Source organism: Semicossyphus pulcher, unplaced genomic scaffold (assembly GCF_022749685.1).
Source record: "Semicossyphus pulcher isolate SPU_LCO1_2020_fin unplaced genomic scaffold, fSemPul1.0.p SCAF_13, whole genome shotgun sequence".
NCBI classification, from domain to species: Eukaryota; Metazoa; Chordata; class Actinopteri; order Labriformes; family Labridae; genus Semicossyphus; species Semicossyphus pulcher.
Genome location: NW_027211637.1, coordinates 31119037 through 31140218, shown reverse-complemented (window position 1 = coordinate 31140218; position 21182 = coordinate 31119037). Strand labels below are relative to the sequence as shown.

Sequence of the window (21182 nt, the reverse complement as noted above, 5' to 3'; positions counted from 1 at the left end):
CTTTGCTGATCTTGTCCTCTACATGTGTGAGTCGTGTTTTCTGATGAAAAATCTCCTCCTGCTTACTTTAACAGTCAAATGTATCGCCTTCTTCCTGGTGGTCTGTTTGCTTCTGTAGCTCATATAGAGACATTAGGATTAATTGAATCTGTTTCATAACCAGATAAAAACTCATCACAGGAGCTTTGAATGCATGACTTTGAAAACAGACACAGATATTCACATTTTCATAGTTTATTAATCTAATTCCAAAACTTTGTTGCGTGAGGGAAGGTAATCTGAATAAGGAAACCAAGTCTGTAGTTAAGCATATACTATGTACAGCATTATGTCTTACATTATGTTCACCATCTTAGTTTAGCCTATAGCATGCTAACATTTGCTAACTATCATTGCACACAAAGCACTTTTGAAGCTGATGAGGATTTAATTAGTTTTGCAGATATTTATAGACCAAAATACTGGACAAATGAAGATTAGAACCTGATGTTTGAGCTAAACAAAGATGCAGCTTCTTCATTATTGGTTTACTTCTCTGCATTAAACAGTGGGACCTCACCTTGCTATGTGCCACTGCTGCTATGAAACTCCCAGAGAAATAGGTGGATGTTTAACAGTTTGCATCTCTTGCTCTTCTTTTTTGCTATTTCTACATTTGTAATGAGTTCACATGTGCAGAAAATATCCTCCGGTTTGTTTTTAATTTGAAACCCTGCCAGGATTGTTGACTGTTTCTTTTCTCTTCCTGCCAGAAGAACTAGAATCCAACCCAAAAAATCCCATCTGGCTTCATCACGAGTTAACTTTCCATACTCCTACATTCATGTGGAAACTTCAACACTAACTGGGCTACATCGTTAAAGCAGATAATTAATAATGTGTGTGACTTGACCTGTTTGACATTAGCTATATATTTTATTTTTTTATGTGGTGAAACAAAGCTTAATACTGGAATATTTCCTAGAGCTATAAAACCAGCCAACAGTATGTAAATTATTTAAAATAAGGACAACCCTTAACATCTAAAGCAGTAAAATGCAATATTCACATTATAGCAGCATTAATATTCATCCAAAAACATTTATAATATAAAAACATCATAACAAAATCAATTATACTCATAAACTTTTATTCAAGTACGATTTTGATGATTTTCCACAGCCTGGTTTTTGTAGTTTTACTTTAAAAAATCATAAATTACAAAATTGGCAATAAGTTAAAATAATACTTTTCTCTTTTGTTAAACTGTCTTCTATATCAGTGCACAAAAATGAAAATATAGAAGCAGCTGTACAGCCTCTGATTCTGATTTTGTAATCTGACACCTGTTGGGATTTTGGCTGCTGACCTCGTGACCGCCCGTTGAATGAACGACCTGTTGTTTACGTTGACGTAGCTCCGCCCCCCTGACCGTCCGCGTGCTACAGACAACGAGCTCATTCTGATGAGAGGAGCCTCGCGACTACCACCAGACCAACTCCGCTCTAACGGTCAACGGTTAACGCATTGAACGGCTAACTAGTTGGATTAAACTGGTAACTCAAGAAGCTTCTGGAGCTAACTGCTGACGGTGAGTAGCTAACAGCGAGTTGTTAACGTTTGGTTCAGTAGTTAATAACGGCTACTAACCTAGTTACGGCTAACCAGCTAATTAGCCAGCTAACGTTCAAAGGCTGAACGGTAAATGCTAATTGTTGTGTTAACGGTTACTAATTACTGAAAAGAGTCTGCTCGGAAAAAACACGGTTCTTTTCCTGTCTGCTATGGCGATGGTCTATTTGGTTACAGGTGTGTGTGTGAGCGCGTGCGCCTGTGACACTAACGTCTCCCGTGGTAACGGTTGCCAAGCCCTGAGCTGTCCGGCAGTAGCTAACATTAGCACCCAGGCTTATTAATTAGCAGTGTTTAATGTTAGCTCATCTGCAGAGAGCCAAGAGTCCAGGCTCTGTGTGCGTGTTTGGTGCGTGTTGGTGCGTGATAGTGTGTGTGTGTGTGTGGGCGGACAGCAGAGCAGGAGCATCGGAACACTCAGTTCAACATGGAGACCTCAGATCTGAGCGCAGCCTCAACTCACAGTTGTTATTACTGTTGATGTTTTGTCACTTAATGATTTTAAAGTGAATGAATTAATAGTTCCAGTTTAAAATGAGTTTAAATGCACAGTAGTATCCCGGATGTAAGGGTACCTTGTTTAAGATGTTTACGTGGAACATCGAGGAACCTGTATCACAAAACATGCAGTTGTGTTATTTGTGTTTACAGGCATCCACTTCAGTGTGTCCGGTTTCAGAGGTATCTTGGTTTTGTTCAGGGCATTCGACACTGTATCCTTGTCATGGACACCAGGATGAAACCTCAGTATTTGTGCAGCAGAACAATTAATCAAAATGTTATTGAAACCAAAATGTGACGACGTGCATATCCAAATTGCAGAAGCTGCTATTTTTTTCATCAAAACAAAATGGGTCACGAAGTCGAATTATAATGAAGTACCGTAGTGCTGCACCGATGCTCTGGCCTACAGATGTGAAAAATCCTCTTTGTTTGATAAAGAGCCAAACTAATGTGATGGTTTCTTTTGTTTTTACAGTGAAAATTAAAAGTGTAATGCAGAAATGATTATTCCCACTAATCATGAGTCATGGTGCACTTAGAAACCAGTTTATTTTAGAGCAAGAACACTTCATCCAGGTCTCCAATTATTCACTGCCCTTCTCACACAAAAGGAACCAGTAGTAGAAAAAAGGTAGCTAGAAATTAGCCTGAGTTCATCCTGAACTGTTGCACTTGATTTTAAAATGGCAGATTTTCTAGATACAGGGAGTAAACAAGGCACATCTGCACCAATATGTACAACAAAAACTATCATCAACTCCATTAATAACTAAAAGCTAAACAGTCTAAAAACATGTGCACCGTTTTGCTCCGGTTTCAGAATTGGGCAAGTTTCCCTGAAACTGTATGAAAAGTTGTGCAACGTTGTTTGAGCTATGCTTCTCTCGTTGAGTTGGTGTGTCAGAGGTTTATCCAATCAGCAATGATGTATTAGAAGGCAGTGCACCTCTGTATACAACATACACAACAGGGTGTCCAATGCACCACCCTCTCTGATTTAGTTTTAACATTCAACATTTAAACATGTTGCTATGTTCAGTTTTAGTTTTCGTAATACTTGTAAATCAATTACTTGATGAGTTGTAAAATAATGAATAATCAACACCTATTTTGCCAACCAATAATCTGCTTGGAAAAATGATCTGATTATAGCTTCTAAAATGTGAATATATGTTCTTGTTTCTTTCGTCCTCCATGACAGTAAACAGATTTTCTTCGGGTTTGGGACAAAACAAGTCATTTTGGGGTTCTTTGATTAATAGACCAAACAACTCATTCAAAATCTAGAAAATATTCGACAGCTCAATCATCAATAAAAATGTTTTCGTAGCAGCCCTGATTCCACGTCAGTGTCTTATCAACATATAGTCAAAAACACATGTTAGTATCCTAGTTTAAGTCTTTATTCAGATCAGTTTGTTTTTTTGCTCGCTCTATCCATGATCTGTGTGCATGTCGCGTGTGTGACTCCTTAACATCAGTTTCCTAAACAACTGAAGATAAGCTATTTTGGTTTCTGGCTGTCATGACTCACTGCATTTAACACTTGATTTGGTTCCCTCAGCAAGGCTCCATCAATGAATGATAAAATACTGTCATGTACATTGAATGTCAGGTTTAAAGTGTTCCAGCTGTGCAGATCTCCTGGTGTGTGCAGTCTGATGGGACTGGTTTCTGTAGCTTCACTCGGTCAGTCAGTTATCTGTTTGGGTCGGAGCCAGATAGCCCACAGGAAGCTCCACATCCATCCAAACCACTCTGCTGAACACTGTTACCCAACCTGTCTGCCCACACACACACACACACACACACACACACACACACACACACACACACACACACACACACACACACGTATAACCGGATGGCCTCCTGCCAAAGACAGATCACTGGCTGTTTCCATTAGATCCACACAGTTGGATAACACAGTTTGACAGACTGACCACACAGGTAGACACCGAGATAGAGAGAGAGAGAGAGAGAGAGAGACAGGCAGACAGACAGACAGGTGTCAGAGCAAACTTTTATTTTGACTCGGGAGTATAAAATTATAAAAATATATGCATGGCCGTTTTATATTCAATACCGTTATGCAGTTGAAGACATGAGCTCTTGGGTCAGTTTGGCCAAACCAACCTGGGGCCAACCCTGCCTCACACACACACACACACACACACACACACACACACACACACACACACACACACACACACACACACACACACACAGGGCCAAAATGGACACCTATCAGTTGCCAAATTTCCTAGATGTCCTGTTGGAAAAGTTCAGTCTTGTTACTAAAAGTGCAATAAAAGCTTTGCTAGAAAAAAGAAAAAGAGGTCAAATCTCTCCTATAGGAACCTACATTTCAAAAGGCAGGATTTGGTCAACTTTATATTCCAAACTATGAAGCAAAGTGCTACACCTGTCTCATCTATCACATATCACTTACATATATTAATATATTATATCAACACTAATAATACCTTTTAAGTATAAAACGTAAACCAAACCAAAGTCCCAGACAGGTAGACAGATTCTCACCTGACACCTACGTGACTCTATGAAGATGTCTATCACTGAATCTGTCTTCTTGTTTGTCTGTCTTATTTCAATCTGTCTGGAAGGCGTGTCTTCAGGTTGATTGAGAGAAAAGCGGTCCTATGATGGAGGAGCTTCATGACGTCCAGCTCACTGAGATCAAACCACTCCTGACAGGACAGGTGAGGGGGCGGGGCTTAACTTGCATCCAGGAATTACAACAGCATGAAAATGCAGACAAAAGACACATGACTGAGAGTTGTAGCCGCTTTAAGATATTCTTACATTTACAAGTACAAGTTGTTCTTCATATTATGTAATGAATAAGAGAAGATTTAAAAACTATGTCTTCTGATTTAATGAGGAGTTACAACTCATGTCCTGGGTACTTCAAATAAAAAGTTCATGACAGTATTGATTAAACTGTGTTCTTTGTTTCTACAGAATGGGAGGAATCTGCAGGACTTTGACTGTCAGGTGAGTTCAGCCTCATCACACACTTCATATTCATCTGTGTGTGAATGTGTGTGAATGATTTAGATTAGACGATGAGCAGGCGGACACCTTGCATCGATGTATAAATGTTTGTATGTATCTGATTCAGTTGACCTGATAAAGCTTCATTGATCATCATGCTGCGTGTTTGCTGTCCGGTTAACAATCGGAGCTGATCGTTGCAAAAGGCCGGAGGAAAAGAGTCATTTTTACAAGTTAGCGGACAAATTAAAAATGTCATACTAAGAAGGAAATGTCTGAGGAAAACTAGCGGTCAACAAGTCAAACACCAACTTAAATTAGCTAAAGCACCATCAGCACCGCATACAGATTTCGATCAGCAGGACTCATCAGACTGACGTCAGAGCAGCGGGTCATTTTCATCGATGCCTCTGATTAGAGTTATTTTAAATTAGAGCGGAGTCACAGCTCTGTTTGCTCCTCTGAAACATCCTGTGAATCCTTTTAAAGCCACAACACCCGTCTATATCTGATGGTCAACTGAAAACAACTTAAAAAAATTAAACACCAAAAAATAAATTTTTATTTTAATATTGTTTTGTGTTAACTCTCTCTAGATTGGCTGTCAGAAAGAAACTTTTCTGTCTAAGTGAGACACTGGTGTCAAGCTGAGTGTCACTATCAAAAAATTCAAATGTTGTGTTGTACTGTGACTCACATAATGAGGGTGTGGTTAATAGTTGGGCGTTATCCAATTCAAATAGCTAAAATAGCTTTAATAGCTTTCACTCCAACATAAATTGAGTAATCCTGGTTTGAGCTGCTGTAATTAAGCTCGTCCCATTTCCTGACTTCAGACTGGCCTCGGTGCCTCGGTCCAGGCTCCGGTTTAGCTCAGTTGGTAGAGCGTGCTCCCCATGTAAAGAGACCAAGCCCTTGCAGCATCGGCCCCTGGTTTGAATACAGTCCTCAGCCATTAGGTGCATGTCATCCCCACTCTGTCTTCCCCATAACAAGTAAACAATCTGTCCATCACTCTGTTGTTGGAGTATTTCCATACCAAGCAGTCTGAACAGCGAGGGAGAAAAATGTTTAATTAAAAAGCAGCACGAAGTCTCAAGCGACTCAACTGTAATTTGCTAACCGGATTTATGATTTTTTACATGATTGGATGTGAGATTTGATTCCCTGTGGGATGAAATGAGCTGAGGAGGGGGAGATAAAGAACAGGAGGATGAGAGCAGAGAAGTGAAAGAAGAGGAAGCTTGACTGAAAAGGGAGTTGGAGAGAAGGAATAAATTGACTAGTCAAGGATGGACGGAGGGCAACAAGTGGTTGGCTGTTTAGACCTTAAGACATCACGGCTGTGGACCAATGACTGCAGAGATTATTCCTCCTGATCTAATCACACTGCCCCCACTATCCGACTTCCTTCACCTGGCAGGAGGCTAAAGGATAACAACACGCCTGACCTCTTTCTCTGCCTTCAGTCTCTGCTGACCTCTCTGTCTCTTTAATATCGTCTCTTTCCTCCCCTCTGTTTACAAATCCTTCTGTCTGTTCTCGTCCTCTCTGACGTCTGACTCTATGGACTTGCACCAGATCTCCTGTTCTTTAGGAGTTGGGGTGGTGAGTTAGCCAGTTAGCCGTTCATTAGCCTGCTCTCCTGAGTCATGCTTTACCAGCTACTAGCTTACAGGAGTCAGCCTTTTAGCCACTTAGCTAGTTACCCTGCTCATCCTGTTTACCTTTAAACTTACTCGCTAACCGAAATGCATTCTGTTTAGTTGTATAACAATCAGGCACTTGTTAAAGTATGTGCGTTTTATTTAGAAAGAAAAATCAACATCACAACTTAATAACAGGAAAAACAAAGTTGATCTCCTAAAAAGAAGAAAAAAGATGTATGTGGTTAAAAGAAGGGATGCAAAAAATATATCAGTATAACCATTTTATTTTGTTACAGTTTTATCTGTATATATTTATATCACTTAGATGTCTGATATGCAACTTTAACTTCTAATTGTTATCAACATAGTGCAGAAAAAGGTACATAAAGGGTTATATTATGATAAACAGTTAGTTTAGATCCAACTCGCAATTTGCATCTTACCCAATAAAACTAACTAACTAACCGATTTAGGCACAGATAGACAAACCACTTCGGTGTTCTGGGGAGTTAAATAACTGTTTTTGTCAATGGAGTCTGGTGTGTTTGCAGAGAGCGATGTAACGTCTGTGTGGTTAAAACAATCATCTTCCTCTGTAACAGAAAGGTCTATCTCTGTAGGGATCCTTTCTGTCATGTTGTCACACACAGAATAACAAGTGGAAACACTTTACAGAGATACACAGTTGATCTGTATCTCCTTTGGGAATAGTTAACATGTCATCTTACATTCTGCATATTAAATCTCATACAGTGATTTTACATCTATACAAACCTTGCAGGTATGCAGCGCAGTGACGAACCGTGTGTGAGCTTAACATCCATTAATAGAACCTGTCATGTGTTTCAATTGTTGGGTCATTAATGGGATTACATGACAGGGCCTCACTCAGCCTCTTAGAAGCCAATCATCTGCCCGTTCATGTTTCTGTAAACAGCTACTTATGTGTGGTTTACTACGCAGCCTCTGAAATAATGTCCTCCCACTTTCTGATTTCTAAACAAGAGATCCAGCTGGACCATGTCCTAAAAATAGTATGTGGTGCGTTCATGTGCCCAGTGGATGTTCTGCTCTTCTCAGGCATATTTATCAGCTTGTTGGTTGGAAACACAAACAAACATGAAGGTGATACAAACAAACAAAAAGGTGATAATGCATCAGTGTTACACTTGGCTGAAGATTTCTGAATAAATAAATGTGGTTTATCAGGTTTCCGTGAGCAGCTTCAGCCTGGGCAGGTGTTTTTTTCTTTGTTCAGGTGTTTTAAGCAACATCCACACTAAGACATTTTAAACTGAGTTTTATAATGAACATGACTGCAGTTCAAACTAGAATCTTAGCACCCTTTTAGTCCACATTAACCCCCTTGAAAACACATATCACATGGTCAGTTACGCACACTGGGCATGTGCTTGCCAGTGTAAACAGGAAGCAGATTGTCTCCTCTGCAGCTGGTTGCTCAGTTGCAGAAAATGCTACAAACAAACTACAGAAATGGCGAAAAGTTGAACCAGAGTGTTCTTTGTTTGAACTTGTGCTGCGTGGGAACTGTTGGTAAATATTGTGACGGATGAGACCCAATAAGGAAGTGAATGTGGTTTGTTTTAAAAGGTCTGTTTCCAGCGTTAACACTTCTGTTCGTGGTCTCCATTTTAGAGGTTTTGAAAGTGCCAGCTGTAAATGTGGAAAAGCATGTGCTCAGAAAAGGTTTTGATTTTGCCGAAATTAAATGATAAGCTGCTTGCCCTCTTTGTGATATCAGGAGGATGTTTTTCTGTTCTCTTCTCACATTAAAAAGGAGGTTTGGATTAGAGAAACCCACCCGGACTGTCATTGACTTTCCAGCATGACATGTTTTTAATTAGATGTCCCTCCAGGCTCCTGTCTGTGTTTGTTTTTGCTGCAGACAGGATGATGTTGATGTTTGTTGTGATGTTCAGGAGCACGATGTGGAGACGGCCCACGGGGTGCTGCATGTCACCATGAGGGGGGTTGCGAAGGGCAACAGACCCACAATTCTCACCTACCATGACATCGGACTGAACCGTGAGTCAACACGCTCACACTTATTCATACAGTTCATGCACCACAGTTATACAGATACAAAACAATAAACAAGCCTAAACACTTCACTTTGTGTGTGTGTGTGTGTGTGTGTGTGTGTGTGTGTGTGTGTGTGTGTGTATATATATATATAGATAAGTCTTGTTTTAACAGCCTGTTTAACTACGAGGACATGCAGGAAGTGACGCAGCATTTCTCAGTTCTGCACGTTGATGCTCCAGGACAGCAGGAGAACGCTCCTGTGTTCCCCGCCGGGTAACAAACACACTCTGAATAAAGACACCCTCACCGTCCTCTGTTGGTTATAAACACTTATGCCATCCCTCTACCATTTTACACTGGGTTACACACAAACCAAACACAACCACACATCAGTGGTTTCCCAAGGCTTTGACAACATTTGTTGTTCTTCAAGACTCTTGATGCTTTGATTTATTTTCTCCTATAAAGCCCTTTGAGCTGCAATCTATGTATGAACTGTGCTGTATTAATAAAGTTTTATTATACTGTTTATTATTGTAACAGTCAATCACAACAGCAACACAAATACATTTCATTATACAGTGCATAAACAAGACAGCATGTGTTGAAAAAACGGTCCTGAAAAAACCTTCATTGGTAGTTTTAGATTATTTATGGAGGCACAGTCTCAAATTTCAGGCTTGGCCTACAGATAGTTCCAGGCCTAAGAGTCCTTATAGAACAGCTCATTATTGCTTACCTCTGTTATAATAGAAGGACCTTTAAACTGCAGCCATGTGAATAATAATAGTGAAATTATCTACTACTTTGTGTCTAACAGTTGATGATTTAGTTGAGATCGTATTGGCAGTGCGGTCCTTTTTTCTGTCTAAAAGTACAAGTGTGTGTTTGTGTGCAGGTACCAGTACCCTACCATGGATGAGCTGGCTGAGATGCTGCCGTCTGTCATGACACAGCTTCAGTAAGTCTGCGCTCTCTTTGCAATAACAGAGCTAATTTAGTAGGAACCTTTCGTTCAACCCAATGTGTGTGTGTGTGCCTGTGTGTGTTCCCCAGGGTGAAGAGTGTGATTGGTATCGGCGTTGGAGCCGGAGCCTACATCCTCACCAAACTGGCTGTGAGTTTATCCACTTTACGCTTTCATCAACACCCAGAGGTCATGACAGTAAGGACTGTGTGGGTCGCTGGAACAGCTGATGAACTCAACCAATGTCATTCAACAGCTCACTGAGCAGCTCGCTGTGCAGCTCGCCAAGGAATGAGAACTTAAGCACAACCTCCTGTTTTCCGAATGCCTGAGGATGATGATGATGATGATGTTCTTCCTTCTTCCATCTTCGTTTTCTAATCCTTCTTCTTCCTCCTCCTCTTCCTCTGTTTCAGCTGAATGAGCCAAGTCTGGTGGAGGGTTTGGTTCTGATCAACGTTGACCCCTGTGCAAAGGGCTGGATGGACTGGGCGGCCTCTAAGGTGGCTCTCTCTCTCTCTCTCTTTCACAAATAGACACACTTAAACACTAAATGCCATATCAGAGCAAGCAGGTTAATTCTGGGCCTAGTTTGACAGAATAATATTGTGTTTATTATGTTTGTGTTTCCTGCAGCTGAGCGGCTGGACGAGCAACCTTGTCGACAACATCATGGGACACCACTTCAGCACCGTGAGGACAAACACACAGAGAAAAAGAACAACAGCTTCACAATATCAATGTGTGAATGTCTAACAGTGAATCTGTGTGTGTGCAGGACGAGTTAACGGAGAATAAGGAGATCATCCAGACGTACAGACTCCACGTCTCTCAGGATATTCCACAGGACAACTTGGCCATGTTCTACGGCAGCTATGACGGGTAGGAAGCTACAAACTGTGGCTGTGTGCAGTTTATCTGTCTTCATACATGTCTGTTAGCTGTTAGCCAACCATGCTAGCTATTTAAAGAATTACTAAGGACTAGTCAAAAACAATAACAGGCAAGAACAGTGTTATAGTCAAAGTAGAACTGCTACTTCATCATGTGGAAGAACTACTACTACTTCTTCTGCTGTGAACATGATTGTTGGTTGTTTTGAAGTTGTTCTAAGCTAAAATAGTGTTTCCTATCATCTCCACTCTACAATCTTTAGTTTTTTCTAGTTCACTTCACTCTTTAGTAGGTGCCTGGAGGACTAAAAATATGTGTGTGTGTGTGTGTGTGTGTGTTAGTCGTACTGAGTTGCAGATGGAACGGCCAATCCCTGGTCTGAATGAGACTACAGTCACCACACTTAGGTATCGTTTGTTCTTTCATTAAATTTTTCAACAGTTAAAAACAACATTATAAATTTCATCTTATTACATCATGTCTTACGTAAGTGTGTGTGTGTGTGTGTGTGTGTTTCTCAGGTGTCCTGCTCTGCTGGTGGTCGGAGACACGTCGCCTGCTGTTGATGTCGTGGTGAGACTCTGCCCTGTTCTCATGACAACAGCCAGTATGTGACCTCATATTGTTGTAAATGCATCATGTGTGCCGCTCTGCCCTGCAGGTGGAGTGTAACTCCAGACTGAACCCCACCAAGACCACCCTGCTCAAGGTACCTGTCTGTCTCTCTGCCCGTGTCTGTCTGTCTCACATGGATTTCCTTCTCACCTCTCTGTGTTTTTTCCTCACTAGAATATCTGTGTCTCTCTCTAAACGTCACTGTTGGACTGTGATGTTCAACAGTTGAATATTTTTAGTGGGGAGATTGTGGTGATCTGGGGGTTCAGAGAATGCCAGTGTCTCTACACTATTCTGGGCCGTTACTCTGGGTCGACTTATGTGTGGACTGAGATGATTAAGCTGAGCACTCTCAGTTTCTGTCATCTCATTAAAACAAAGACTAAGTTCAGCAGTATTGTAAACACCATGCTGAGGATGGAGAGTAAAATAAACAAGGAAATTGGTGATCTATGTACACAAATTCCATCCCAACTCTTCCTCTTCCAAACTTAGATTACAGTCTTGGTATGGAATCATCTGTCAATGATGGTGGAGTGACATCATGTTTAACATATGTAGTATATTGGTTTTTAAAAGTTGCTTCTGGATCAACCTTAAACTGAACTTAAAGCTCCTGTGAGGAATTTTCAGCTGATTCTCTCTATATGACCTACGTGTCAGACAAGCAGATTAACAGCACGCTGCAGAAACATAAAGATTCACAGTGATTGACATGTGTCACTGTTCAGAGAAAGCAGGAGGAGAATTTTCATCATAAAACACGACACGGTGATGCACCACTCCACAGGGCGCACAACAAGAAAGTTCCCCACAGTAGCTTTAAATTTGAGTAATCGTACCTTCTTCCAGGCCTCGTGTTCTCAGTTATGTTCTGTTGTTCTTTTTCTCTCCACTAGATGGCAGACTGTGGAGGACTTCCTCAGGTGGTGCAGGTGAGTCCGAGCCTTTAAGTGTCTCAACCCGTGGGTGTAAAGGATAATTTGGCACTTTTAAAGTCTTCAAACAATATTCACATGTCAATATGTACTATGATATGTACAATATAAGTTAATGCTGGTAATTTTCCTCCGAGGACTATATGAGGCTTCTGCAGTCTTAGGTACAGAAATAAATCTTCCACTTGTTTAATCCTGAACGTTTATCCTAAAACAGTGTTTCCCAGGCGAATTAAGGTGTCAGTATGCCTCAAACAATAAAGTTTGTAGGACATGCTCTACTGTAATGGTGGGATGAAAAACAAAGATGTCTAATGCTGTCAGTGAGACGTCGTGTTTTTTTCCACATTGCCTCTTTAATATAAAGAACGGACAGTTCTAAACATCGTCAGTCAGTTAAACTGAAGTTTGTGTTTTTCTTTCCTCAGCCTGGAAAACTAGCAGAGGCCTTCAAGTATTTTGTCCAGGGGATGGGCTACAGTGAGTATCTTTAACGCTTCTTTACCTGTAATGGCAAACACGAGATCACACACTTTAGCTTTTAGACAAACCAAGTTTTTCCTTTTTTATGAACAAGAACAAACAAAGTAACGCATGGCTCGGACTGAGTTTTACTTCTATGAGTCGCATATTTATCAAACATGTCTTCTTGTTTGTCTTTGTCTCTCCCATGTTCCTCCTCCAATGTTAACATGAGCTTCTGTAATTAATCTATTAATCTATAATTTAATCTGGGAAGTGTTTTTACTTTACTTAGTCTTATTTAATGAAAACTAGCGTTAAGGTAGTGGTGGCTATAACTTTTACCCTATATATGCTTTATGAATAATAAAAGGTTTTAGAAGAATCACAGTCGCCACAAAATACAGCTACCCGTGTGTGTGTGTATGTCTACAGCTCGCCTCACTAACTGTAAGTACCAGTTTGCAGTGTTAAACACAACACAGGAGTGTGTGAAGCAGGTGGATTTTCTTAAGACACGCATACCCATCTCTGCTGTGTATATGTGTGTGTGTGTGTGTGTGTGTGTGTGTGTGTGTTTGTGTTGCCTCTTTTTACAACTACAATTATTTCTTAAAGTGTCTTCCTTCCTTTCTGCTCTTGTGCTCTCTCTCTCTTTCTCGCTCTCTTTGTCTTGTTTCCTAAAGTCCCTCATGTTGTTTCAAACCGTCTGAGCAGCCAATCAGGTATCAGGATTCCAACCAGAATCTAAAACACCCTCCACCTCCTCGCTTCTCTCATCTTCATCTTTGTTTCATTGCAGTCGGTTCTCGTTATACCTTCCACTTCCGTCTGTCTGTTTATGTGTGTGTGTGTGTGTGTGTGTGTGTGTGTGTGTGTGTGTGTGTGTGTGTCTCTGCATGCTGTTGATCAGCTGATCACACTGATTTTTCCCCCCTTCTGCAGTGAAAGTGACCAGCAGGCTTTGCTGCATGCCAACATTCGGAGCTCTGTTCACACTGTAGACACAGGCTTAAATCTCAGTTCCTTATAATATCTGATTATATGATTATTATCTGATAGCGGTAGCTAACATTAGCATGCATTGCTCTTTTCATGTTTAGATTTATTATGTTTGTAGACTACAATGCACTTTCTTTGCTCTAGCTGAGAAGAATAAAAAGAGAGTGATTGGGCATGCAAGAGTTTGCTTTTAGTTAAATGTAGCGTATAAACTCTGAAAGCAGAGGACACAGCTACAGGAACACACCTTGACACAACAGGTGTTAAGGCTTAGTAACCGCAGCCTTCATGGGGAAAAAAGCAGCTAAAAAGTGGTGACACTTAGAATAACAATCTGAGCCTGTCAGTGGAAAAACAAGAACTTAAAGTGGACGGACTTTAGATTACATCGCAGCCTGTTTCACCGATACCAGCTGATGCGATCTAATGGAGCAATTCCAAAACTTTAAGTAACTTTCAGTCATTTAGTAAAAAAAAATGTGGCCCAGGTTTGAAAATGCCAGAAGTCCCCTTTAAGATGAAGGTCAGAGAAAAAGAAAGGCCTGAAATATCAGTTTTGGTCAGCATGCAGTGTCAGTTTGTTGTTTTCTGGTCATTCATCAGTTTGTGATGCTAATGTTGCTCACACAAACCGACAGCCTGATCAAAACTGGCCCAGATCAGTCATGAAAGAATCCTGTGATAAAATTAAGTCAGATTTTACGCCTTCATCTTCACATTTTGCAGCCTTCTGTTCTTTGGGTCGTGTAAGACGATAAAAAAAATGTGACTTGTGCAGCTTTTGATTTTCACAGTAAACAGAAAGTCTAAAATACTTGAGCTTCAGTGTGAACGGAGTGTCAGACTCACTGCCATCAGATTTGAATCCAGCTGCTCGGTCACAGCGCGGACGATTCAAATCAGCACACGCTGGTCGGACAGAGAGATCAGTGACTGATCCGACACACACACACGAAAAGCTTCACACTGAGGTACTATGTCACTGACACATTCACGCCTCTGCCCACCCTCAGTGCCCACGGCTGGTATGACCCGGCTCGTTCGCTCCAGGACTCACTCGGCCTCCAGCGTCGGCTCCACGGATGGCATCCGGGGCCGCAGTACCACCAACACACTGCCAGATGGCGCTAACTCCACCGGGCCTGAACATACAGAAGCACTCACCATCCAGATGACTGCGTAGGACGTTTCCTGCTCTGTCTTCTCTCTCTGTCCTCCTCTTCTTCTTCTCCTCTCCTCCTCCTCAGATGCTGTGTGCACTCAGAACTTTCCTCTGTCTCAGACGCAGCCAAAACAGTTCTTTGTTCTTGTCGTAAAGTTCCCAAAGAACTAAAAAAGGTGACATGTAATATAAAGTAGAGTTTGTCAGGAAGTCCAAAAGTATCTTTAGATTTCAGTTCAGTGTCTGCGGCGGCGGCCATGTTGCTTCTTTTATCCTGCTCTCTCTAGGAGGCTGATGTCAGTTCTTACATCCTCCCTTCCTCTGTGGAGCCGAGCGTTTGCCGTGTTGACGCTGTAGATGTAACTGTACAAGGTTCATACTTATATAGGGCTGTGTTGTATTTCTCCGGTAGACCATTTCTCTTCCTTAAGTTTAATTCCGATCCCTTCTTTTTATTATTATATTATTATAATCATTATTATTTTGTTCTGGCTGTTGATGATGGTGTTAGTTGTAATTTAAGTCCAGTTCAGAAATGAAAAACCCAGTAAATTACAATAACTTTTAGGGAATATTTCACCGTAAATAGCTTTTTATATCGGATGCAACCCTCCACAGAGCAACGCCTGACAGGATCTGTTACTGATGCGTTACCAGGGGAATGAATGTCATGGAAGATCCGACTTCAAATTCGAAATTTTGATATCAAAGAAAGTGCAGCAGTTTCAATGAGAAACTTGTAAATCTACTGTTGTTCTTTCAAACAGTTCAGATATCTCAGTGTGAGCTGAGGTCACAGTGACTTGAGCGTGCAGGCAGGGTCTAAAATGAGGTTTGAACTCCCATACACTTTAAAAGAGTTGTATGAAGAACACTTTAGAAGTGTAAAAACTGAGTCAGTGGTACTCGACAGAAGAAATATGGCATTATATGAATCCTTCATTTCCGACTATTTTTGACTAAAGATTTGCTTCATAAAAAAAGTAATCCATTTAAAAACTATAATTTCTTCTTTCTGCTCTAACCTCGTCCTGTGACGGGGAAAGCAGCTCTCACCTTTCACCTCTTTTTTCTTTTCTGTTACTGTGGCTGATATTTGTGTTTTTCATCGGTCGAGCTGTCTCAGAAGCCGCCGCGCTCTTCGTTAACAGCACGCTCGTCGTGGAGTTTTGGCATGCACTCTGTACAGTGGTATCCGTCTCGTGAGTAACTGAGATGTCGTTCAGCTGTGAAACTGCCTCACTTTAACCTCAGAGACAGAGGGGAAGTAAAAGCACCTCCACAGGAGAATACACATTTGATTTCTACATTGTGGTGTTGTTGCAGTTACAGGGGTTCGTTTCTTTTGAGTCAAAGCTGCCAGCGGGTTCGTCTCTGGTCTGAGAGAAAGACACTGAGATTGAATCTGAGTCAAACATATGTTGTTTTTACTGAACAATAATTTGATATTATACAGACTGATGCTCTGACTGTAAGCACTTAATCGGATAAATTGCACTTTAAATGTCATTAATTGTCAGTCAGAGCTGTGACAGCTGGCGGCCATGTTGCTCATTCTGGAGATGTAGAGATGCTTTCTGTAATTTTACCATAGACTGTATACAAGAAGTAGAAACTGTGACGTCACCCATTGTACGAGAGACTGGAGCTGGAGAGGAGTGAAGGGTTAGCAAATGCTAAGTCAGCTGCTATCGACCACCACAAGTACTAGCTTGGTTTAAAAGGTGCATCCACAATTCACATTTCCGTGATATAAATTGGGATGGGGTGGTTTAAACAAAACGTAATTAGTGACAATAAGGCACCTCAGAATGTCTTTTTAAACAAATGATCAACTTTGATCGCTGAACAAGTCATTTTCAGGTCCCTGTGGTGGCAACCTGTCAATCACAGGTAGCCCCGCCCTAAACCCTCCTCTGCTTTCTGGCCTATGTGACTAAATGAACATCATGCTGTGTTGAAGACTTGAAACTAGAGATTGAGACCATAAACTCGTTAGGAACATGTTTACTGAGGGAATACATCAGGAGAGAAGGAGGAGCATTTTCTCAGACTTCTATATAATCAACCAGTGGAGTCTCCCCCTGCTGGACATTAGAAAGAATGCACGTTTTGGACTCTTCTGCACTGGTTTCACAACATTACATCCACTTCTCATATACAGTCTGTGTGTTAGAGACAGAGATACTGACGTTTTTCAGTGTGATGCTGCCCCCTGCTGGACGACTGAAGAACAGGAAATAGATCCTGGTAGTCATTAGTCATGTGGACTCTTAAAAGGATTCCTTAGCATTCAAATGTTTCCTGAAAACCTCTGTAAAACTGTCAAACTTGCTCTCTGGACGAACAGTGATAACCCGAAAAGCATAACTTCTTTTATTCTATATATACTAACTGTAACTCTGCCGTCTGTTATTGTTCTTAATATTTATTACAACTATTACTTTTGAGATTTGTTCTGAAGCGTTGGTAGCTGTTCTGTTACTCTGAGATTTGTTGTTCCATGACTTTTAATGTAAACAAGGTTTGTAATTTAATAAAGCTCGTTGTCCATATCGGTTTTTTTGCCCTGAATGTTCTGCCGTGTTTGAAGAGCTACTCGCATCCTTTACTGATACTACATTGTAAAAATACTCATTTACAAATCAAATAAACCTGGAAGTAAAGAAACAGAATTGTAAAACCAAAATGTGCTTAATGTATAGGAAGATAAACACTCACTGAAAATGTTTTATTTACTTTTTTGCGTCTTCACAAAAACACTGCGGTGATGTCAGGTTGGAACAAGAGCAACAGATGAACCCAGACAACACACTGAAGATCTGTGAGCTACTGAAGGAATAAGTGTGAAGCAGTAAACACATGCTGGTGTGTTTGAACAGTCTTGTGCTGTGAGGAGGCAGCAGCAGGATTTAAAGTGTTGTTGGGTTCAGCAGGCAGCAGGGGGCGCTGTCTTGCTGCAGAGTCGACCCAGCAGTCCGGCCATCTGCAGCAGGGAGTTCACACCTTCAGCCACCCTCATGTGAGTGTAACCGATCTCCTGGAGGAGAGAAGCACAACACCAGGTAAGAAGTTCACTCTTGCTCTGGAGCACATTCACCTGTACTTTTATCTCTAGCAGGTTAAAAGGAACAGTTTTGGAAGGAAGGAACAGACTAATTGTGTTTCTTTCAGGGAAAGGGATGAGAAGATCAGGAACAATCTCATGTCTGTGTGGGTTCTGAGCAGGATATAGTTAGCCTAGCTTAGCATGAAGATTTAAAGGAGGGAAAAAAAGCTAGCCTGGCTCTGTCAAAAGTTGAAAGATGCACCTGCTGACATTTTATAAAGCCACTGATAAACGTGTGTTTAATCTGTTCACAGAGGGGCATGCAAAAAAAACTGTTTGTGGTTTAAGGGGATTCAGCTGCCATTTATACTAAATTCTAAATAGAAACGGCTCTTATATCGCTCTCATCAAAGCCACCAAACTTCATTTGCAAAACCAGTTATTTTAGTTTGCAGAACAGAGGAGTTGATGGTTTACTGCTGCCTAAGTTTCTTAATGTTGTGTGTATATCTGTGCTTTAAATGTTGGCTGACATCCAGCAGAATATCTGTGTAACACACCACACCAAAAAAAACATCCATTGGCACACTGAGATATGTTCTGCAAGGAAAAATGACTGTTTTTGTCAATGGAGTGTGGTGGCTTTGAAAAGAGCAATGTAATGGCTGGTCCTGGCCAAAAAACCCATCTTAACTTTCTACAGGAATCATTTCTGTAAGCTCGCTTGATGAATGACTTGATAAAAAGAGCTCTGCCTCACCTTGATGAACTCCAGTTTGAGGTACTCGGCCATCTGGTAGGTCTTGCAGACCCTGAAGATGTTTCCGATGATGTCCTCTGGAGAGTAACCCAGTGCCCACAGCTGCTCCACCACCTTGTAGGCCTTGTCAATGTCCCCGTCCACGCAGTGTCCCAGCATGCTTTTCACCAGCAGAGGGTGAGGCTCGTCGCACACTTTGAACACATTCTCGCTGTTGATGTAGCCGAAGCCGGAGTTTGTGGACTGCAGGTTGTTCAGCGCCTGGAAACACAAGAGCAGGAAGTGAGCTGAATGACCACGAGCATCTTTTTATCACTGCAATCTTTAAACTCCACCCCCTCCTCACCTGTCTCATGTCTCCCTGAGCGGTGAAGATGACTGCCTCCAGCCCGTCGTCAGACACAGACAGACGCTCCTGCTCCACCACCTCCTGCAGCCGAGCCAGAATCTGGCCGTCCGTCAGTTTGGAGTAACGCAGCACCGCACAGCGGGACTGGATCGGCTCGATGATCTTATCTGAGGCATTACAGGCGAGAGCGAAGCGAGTCGTCTTTGAGTAGATCTCCATGATTCTCCTCAGCGCCTGCTGAGCTCCGTCTGTCATGCTGGAAGGATGAGAAGGATGTTTTCCATTTAAACTTTTGTCTTCTGTTTTCCACAGCTTTCAGACCCGGTCCGTGCAGTCATCATTTTTGCTGCAGTTTTATTGTATATTTCAGTTATTTAAATTACAAACAGCTTTTTACAGGACTTAGGAGTCACAGTTTGATGTAAGTTCAAACCCCTGGTAGTTCTGCTGTTGTCTCACCTGTCAGCCTCGTCAAGGATGATGATCTTGTGTCGTCCTTTGGGCAGTGTGACTTTCTGCTGAGCAAACATCTTGATCTTGTTCCTCACTACATCGATTCCCCTGCAGACGGCAACAATGGTCACCATAGACTCACCCTCTCATTCAACACACAACATTAAATACTAGACAGAATATATTAGTAAATTGACCTTAAGCTAAGAAAGAGTCTGACCTGTCATTTGAAGCATTGAGCTCCAGCACAGCGTCCTTCATGGAGGCTCCCAGCAGAGCTCGAGCCAAACACAAGATGCTCGTGGTCTTTCCTGTGCCTGGAGGGCCTGGATCACAACAGAAAGGTTTTGATTTGTATAAATAATAATATTTGTTTAACAATAATAATAATAATAATAATGGTAACAACAGCTTTTCAATACGCCATTTCTATGTAGCATTTGTGAATGAACTTGTGGCTGGGCAAGATAACAGACCCAGCATCTCCTGAAGTTCAGGCATGCTGCTAGCATGGAGGCTCAGTTTGTAAATGAGAAATGTACTGTAAATTACTTCAGATAAATGCAGTCCACTTACAGAGACTTGATGGGCATTATTGAACTATTTTTTTTGCATTGGATATTTTACTTTATTATTAATTTACAGGTTGCAAGTCTTAATGAGGAACTATACGTAGAAACCCAATTTTATTTTACACTATCTGCTCCAACATTTTACTTTTGACACAGAAGTTAGTTTTTAGTTACTTTAGCACGGATTTTAAGATGACTTAGTCCTGTAAAAGGTCGTTACTAGTTAAAAAACAAAGTTTTAAGGCCCGTTTGCTCCACGGCACCATGTTGTGATTATGTTAAGAAGCACCAACTTTAATCTACAGCTGCCTGGATATGATCTAAATCTCTAAATGTTAACTTCCAGTGATTTCTCCCTCTGTATTAGTCCACACTGACCTGCGATGATGATGTTGGGGACATTTCCCTCTCTGGCGAACACCTCCAGCCGGCTCACAGTCTCCTCATTTCCCACGATTTCGTTTAGCTTCAGCGGACGGTATTTCTCCACCCACGGCAGCTCGTAGGAAGTTCCAGAACTTTTGGCCGAGGTCTCTCCGGCTTCTGTGCCCGTTTTCTGCGCGCTGTCTGTCGGTTTCTTCTCACAGTCAGCCTCCGCCATCTCCACGTCCATATTGACTGCTGGTGTGTTTGCTAATGCAGTCTGTCAGCCCGCGAACTGCAGCGAAACTTTTCCCTCCCTGACAACCACACTATAGTAAACTGACAGCTGATTGGCCGAGGGTTATGGCAGCGATGGCGTTGATTGGTCGATAATATCGCGCTGAAAACTCGCGATATTTACATCCACAAGAGGAACTGCACAAAATACACGACGCCATACATAAACAAAGCAAATTACAAATATGAATACCTTTTTAAATTCATAACAGAATCGATTTTAAATTACAAGACGTTAGTATTCGGACTTATAATATTTAATTTAAATTAAGGATAACCATTCAATAAATTATAAGTAATATTGGAAAGAAAGAAATATAATGCGAGTTTTGATACTCGTTTATTATTGCACTTGTCAATGTATTATTATATCACAGCATATGTGTTTTTATATGATGTAGACAGAAAAAGAGAAATTTTATTATTATTATTTAAAATGCAATATGTCTCCCAAAATGGAGTCGACCATTT

General features: G+C 41.3%; 2 protein-coding genes across 4 annotated transcripts; one reads left to right on the top strand and one right to left on the bottom strand.

Annotated features, from left to right (window-relative positions):
* Window positions 1-1461: 1461 nt before the first annotated feature.
* LOC138590211 (protein NDRG3-like) lies at window positions 1462-17423 on the top strand. Of its 3 annotated transcripts, none has more exons than XM_069660798.1 (17): window positions 1462-1570; window positions 4755-4838; window positions 5101-5133; window positions 8723-8828; window positions 8981-9101; window positions 9727-9789; window positions 9885-9945; window positions 10212-10298; window positions 10432-10488; window positions 10574-10677; window positions 11031-11096; window positions 11211-11262; window positions 11351-11398; window positions 12204-12239; window positions 12671-12722; window positions 13391-13429; window positions 14720-17423. In XM_069660798.1, exons 2-17 carry the CDS (start codon window positions 4779-4781, stop codon window positions 14887-14889), a joined length of 1155 nt encoding a protein of 384 aa, XP_069516899.1. In that variant the 5' UTR covers window positions 1462-1570; window positions 4755-4778; the 3' UTR covers window positions 14890-17423. The 3 variants fall into 3 exon arrangements, with proteins under 3 accessions (XP_069516899.1, XP_069516898.1, XP_069516900.1); XM_069660797.1 differs by having other exon boundaries at window positions 4743-4838; XM_069660799.1 differs by lacking the exon at window positions 13391-13429 and having other exon boundaries at window positions 4743-4838.
* rfc2 (replication factor C (activator 1) 2) lies at window positions 16861-20726 on the bottom strand. The gene is made up of 6 exons (XM_069660800.1): window positions 20430-20726; window positions 19700-19805; window positions 19486-19587; window positions 19024-19282; window positions 18678-18938; window positions 16861-17908 (listed from the first exon to the last, which is right to left on the bottom strand). The coding sequence occupies exons 1-6, from the start codon at window positions 20662-20664 to the stop codon at window positions 17798-17800; spliced, it is 1074 nt and encodes a 357-aa protein (XP_069516901.1). The 5' UTR covers window positions 20665-20726; the 3' UTR covers window positions 16861-17797.
* Window positions 20727-21182: the final 456 nt, after the last annotated feature.

Bases quoted from the DNA above. Each gene is read 5' to 3' on its own strand.
- rfc2 (XM_069660800.1), bottom strand. From the start codon at position 20,664: ATGGACGTGGAGATGGCGGAGGCTGACTGTGAGAAGAAACCGACAGAC. The intron at 19,283-19,485 runs GTGAGACAACAG...TCATCCTTCCAG, and splicing joins ATCCTTGACGAGGCTGACAG to CATGACAGACGGAGCTCAGC. The intron at 18,939-19,023 runs GTGAGGAGGGGG...TTGTGTTTCCAG, and splicing joins CTCAGGGAGACATGAGACAG to GCGCTGAACAACCTGCAGTC.
- LOC138590211 (XM_069660798.1), top strand. From the start codon at position 4,779: ATGATGGAGGAGCTTCATGACGTCCAGCTCACTGAGATCAAACCACTC. The intron at 12,240-12,670 runs GTGAGTCCGAGC...TTCTTTCCTCAG, and splicing joins GACTTCCTCAGGTGGTGCAG to CCTGGAAAACTAGCAGAGGC. The intron at 12,723-13,390 runs GTGAGTATCTTT...TGTTTCCTAAAG, and splicing joins TGTCCAGGGGATGGGCTACA to TCCCTCATGTTGTTTCAAAC.